The sequence below is a fragment of the Silurus meridionalis genome, chromosome 4 (assembly GCF_014805685.1).
Source record: "Silurus meridionalis isolate SWU-2019-XX chromosome 4, ASM1480568v1, whole genome shotgun sequence".
NCBI lineage: Eukaryota > Metazoa > Chordata > Actinopteri > Siluriformes > Siluridae > Silurus > Silurus meridionalis.
Window position 1 is genome coordinate 17,314,600 of NC_060887.1, and position 4,180 is coordinate 17,318,779.

The following is a 4,180-nucleotide window of genomic DNA, read 5'->3' on the forward strand; positions in this document are numbered from 1 at the left end:
CGCGTTCAACCAGATACACAACCAGACATTTTTATTTTCATATATATGTCGTCCAGTTCCCTGAGAGAAAGTGCGTTCAGTTTTAACACTATTTACTGCACTTTTGACTGATTTAAACGAAACCTAAAAAAGAAAGAAAGAAAGAAAGAAAACCCGAAAGACGGATAATAAACTGTTTGATTTGAGGTCCAAGCCGAATAAATTATAATGCAGCAAATTCAAAACAATTATATACATTTACTTCATGGATTTATTTTAAAATAATTACTTTGAAATAAATATTTTGCTCTTAGATGAAATCCGTATACCTGCAGAGGAAAAAGTTTTAGGTGTGTTCAAAGTTTTAGGTGTGATAATAATAATTAAAATCCAATTAAAACATTAATCAAATATCATAGGCAATCAATACACGAGCGTCAATTATGATGCCCAAAATAGCAGATTAAATGCAGATAATAATAATAATAATAATAATAATAATAATAATAATAATAATAATAATAATAATAATAAAATGAACGTGCAACTTTTCCCAATTGCTCCAACTGAAATTATTGGAACAAAACAAAGTCCAACTTTTTCTGAACATTTCTGCCTCTCATTAAAGTCGCGCTCTTCCGCTCGCGGGATGAAGGAGGCGGAGGAACGTGTCGGGAGCGCGCTATTGATGACCTCACGCTAGAATGCGGGCCGCGTGAAAGTACGACCGCTCTGATTGGTCGCTCAGGTCACAGCGGCACTTCAAAGCCTGAGCAGAGCCTACAATTGTGCTGGAATGGGCGGACCACATCATTGTATTGCACACCTCTAAAAAAACAGCGCTCTAATTCATAAATATAAAAAAGATCCTCTGAGGAGGGCACTTTTGTGATGGCAACTTCACTTCTAGGGGTGAGTCTAAGGAGTTTCTTGCTGGTTTAATTAGTCCTACCATTGTTCTGCCGAGGGGATTAAAATTACTTCGGTCAGCGAAGGAAAGACAGTCACTTGATTATGTTTTGAGGAAGCAAGTGAACAGATCCAAGCGGAGGTTCTTTTCGACCCGGTTTCTATTCGAGCCATTTTTCTCATGATCATATTTCGTCCATGTTGGAATATTTATAATTATATATTCGGCCGGCGCCTAAAGTTAGTACTTGTTTTAACCTAGGTTTTTTTTTTACCATCCAACCTACAGGTATGTCTTCTTACTATCCCAGTTACCTTCTAATAGTTTTGCCTGTTGCAGCGAGGAGAAGAGTTTTGCAGCTTTCTGTAAATGTTAAACGCTGTCTGTAAACTCACCTCTCAACTTGTTTTATTCCAGGAGGAGCCGCGATTAGGTTCGACACCTTTAGCCATGCTGGCTGCGACGTGCAACAAAATCGGGTGCCCTTCTCCATCCGCGATCTCGGATAACACGACGTCCTTTGGCAAGGGATTTCACCCGTGGAAGCGCGCCACGGCTAGCAGCTGCAGCCTGGGCTCGGGTTTATCCTCCAGCTTCGGCGTGACCAGAAACGGTGGCGCTCTGGCGGACTCGTTCGGGGCGAGTGGCACAACGGCGTCCAGCGCCTTTTCCCTGACACCGGGCGCCTCCTCCAACTCCCATCTCGGGAACGACTATCCCGTGTTCCAGCCCCCGGCGTCAAGCGCCTCTCAGGATGCCGGCCATCAGCCCGTGTTCATCTCCAAAGTGCACGCCAGCGTAGACGGCTTGCAGGGCATCTACCCGCGCATGAGCGTTGCGCACCCGTACGAGTCGTGGTTCAAGTCGTCGCACGCGGGACTGCCTGCGGGCGATGTTGGTGCCACAAGCGCTTCCGCCTGGTGGGACGTTGGCGCGGGATGGATCGACGTTCAGAACGCGAACGGTGCCGCCGCGCTGCAGACCCCGCTGCACTCAGGAGGACTCCAATCGTCTTTGCATTCGCCGCTGGGCGGCTATAACTCGGACTACTCCGGTTTGAGTCACTCTGCTTTTAGCACAAGCGCGTCGCCACACCTGCTGACCGGCGGCCAGCATATCATGGACGGCTTTAAGCCTGTGCTCTCTTCCTACCCGGACTCGAGCCCATCTCCCCTGGGCGGCGCAGGAGGTGCCATGCTGAGCGCGGCCCCGTCTGCCTCACTAGCCGGCTCGCCCAGGTCGTCAGCGCGCGCTACTCGGGCCGTGCCACGTGCGACTGCCCTAACTGCCAGGAGGCAGAACGTCTGGGACCTGCGGGTGCCAGCTTGCGCCGTAAAGGCCTTCACAGCTGCCACATCCCCGGTTGCGGCAAAGTGTACGGCAAGACGTCGCACCTGAAAGCGCACCTGCGGTGGCACACAGGCGAGAGGCCCTTCGTGTGCAACTGGCTGTTCTGCGGCAAGCGCTTCACGCGCTCCGACGAGCTCCAGCGGCATCTGCGCACGCACACGGGCGAGAAGCGCTTTGCGTGCCCCGTGTGCAACAAGCGCTTCATGCGCAGCGACCACCTGAGCAAACACGTTAAGACCCACAGCGCAGGCGGCTCCGCGGGGTCAGGCTCCGGCGGCAGCGGCGGAAAAAGGGGCAGTGACACCGACAGCGAGCACAGCGGGCCTGGGAGCCCGTCATGTAATTCCCCCGACCTGCTGCAGACCACCGAGGCACTTCCACAGAATATGAACGGCCGCGCCAACTCCCTCGATTAAAAGTGCTTAAGACCACTCTGGATTGGAAGCGGCAGGGTTCATGACCTTCACAAACAAGGTCCTGACGTTTACTTAGAAAAAAATAAAGAACAACAGAGGAGCCAGTTTCACTTCATAACGTTGTCAAAACATAAAGTTGTGGTAACGTGAAAAAAAAAAAAAAGTCAGCACTGGCCCGGACATAACCCTGTCACACAGTCGCAGGAAAGAAGATAAAAACTTTTGAGGAAAATCTGGGCACAAGGCGAATTTGCTCCAAAGGCCCATTTTGAATGGATTCGTTTCGGATACCGTCGAATTCGTTTAATCGAAGTGTTGAAATGTCAATCAATGAAAGGGTCAGCAATGTTTCGCTTCTGTTCTGTTTCCTCAAAATAAAACAGTGGCACTTTATTCATGAACACTCCTAAAAATTTCACGTGGTAACACGAATTAAGAATACACCAGTGTAATGTTGCCAAGTCTTTTGTTCAAATTAATTTCTTTAATGTTGAAAAAATAGCATAGCATATATGTCGCACATTGGTCTTTATTCAGGAAAAATACAAAAGCTGACAATATTTGTATGAAATTTACTTATTTGCTATTGCTGAAAGACGAATGTACATATTGAAACTGTATAGAATAGTTTAGAGGATTACATACCTGTGTAAAAGTTTGGGTAACGTATTGTCCGAGATACAATTTTGTATAGTAGCTATTTTTAGTTGCATATTGACTCTAGTAAATATATTAAATTGTATGGGAGTGCATTTTTGTCGTCATATTTATCCATTAATTGGACTTCTTTTTTTTTTTTTTTACAACTGAATTATATTTTGCGGTCCAACAGATTCGCACCTTTAAACTGTAAAACTGAAAAACCGAAATGAATTCGCTGTTAAATCGGGTTTTATCATTTATGTCAGCATGCACATGTGAGGGAAACACTCATTTCTCTAGCGTTTTTTCCTAAAAAAAAAACATGCCTCTCTTTCTCAAAGCCACTCAATAAAGGCAACGAGTTCAGTTTCCTATCAATCTGCAGTTTATCTGAGTTATTTGTCTTCTCCGGTCAAAATACAAAATAAAACAAGGCAAAAATATGATTTCAGTGAAAATAAAAAAGTTGTTGTATTTACTTGTCGTTATAGACACCAAAAAAAAGTATATAACCATTTCTTTTGGACGAAGAACTTTGGGACAGCCAAAGCAGCCAGTCTTCAACATACACAGTCCACTGATTTATTTTTTATTGAATTAACATTTTTAATGACACAATCCATAAAGCAGGAATATTCGATTTATTTATTTAAATTTTCCTTCTAATTTATGAAGGATAATATTTAGGTAGCTATTTAAAATCTTGACAAAATTACAAAAATCTTGAGGTTCGCAAAACTATATGGCGTTGTCTTCTATTGGAGTTGGAAAATTCTACTTTTTTTTATTATATTCTTATTGTTTTTTGTTTTTGTTGATTCACATTAACTGCCGTATTTCTGTTCCGTTTAAACGATTCTGCATTTGTAAAAATTGTTTGAGG

General features: G+C 44.3%; 1 protein-coding gene across 1 annotated transcript; it reads left to right on the forward strand.

Moving 5' to 3' along the window:
* Positions 1–619: 619 nt before the first annotated feature.
* sp8b (sp8 transcription factor b) lies at positions 620–3,675 on the forward strand. Its single transcript, XM_046847204.1, is given in 3 exon segments — positions 620–891; positions 1,307–2,135; positions 2,138–3,675. Coding segments are annotated over 3 exon segments (1,368 nt in total). The 5' UTR covers positions 620–870; the 3' UTR covers positions 2,656–3,675.
* Positions 3,676–4,180: the final 505 nt, after the last annotated feature.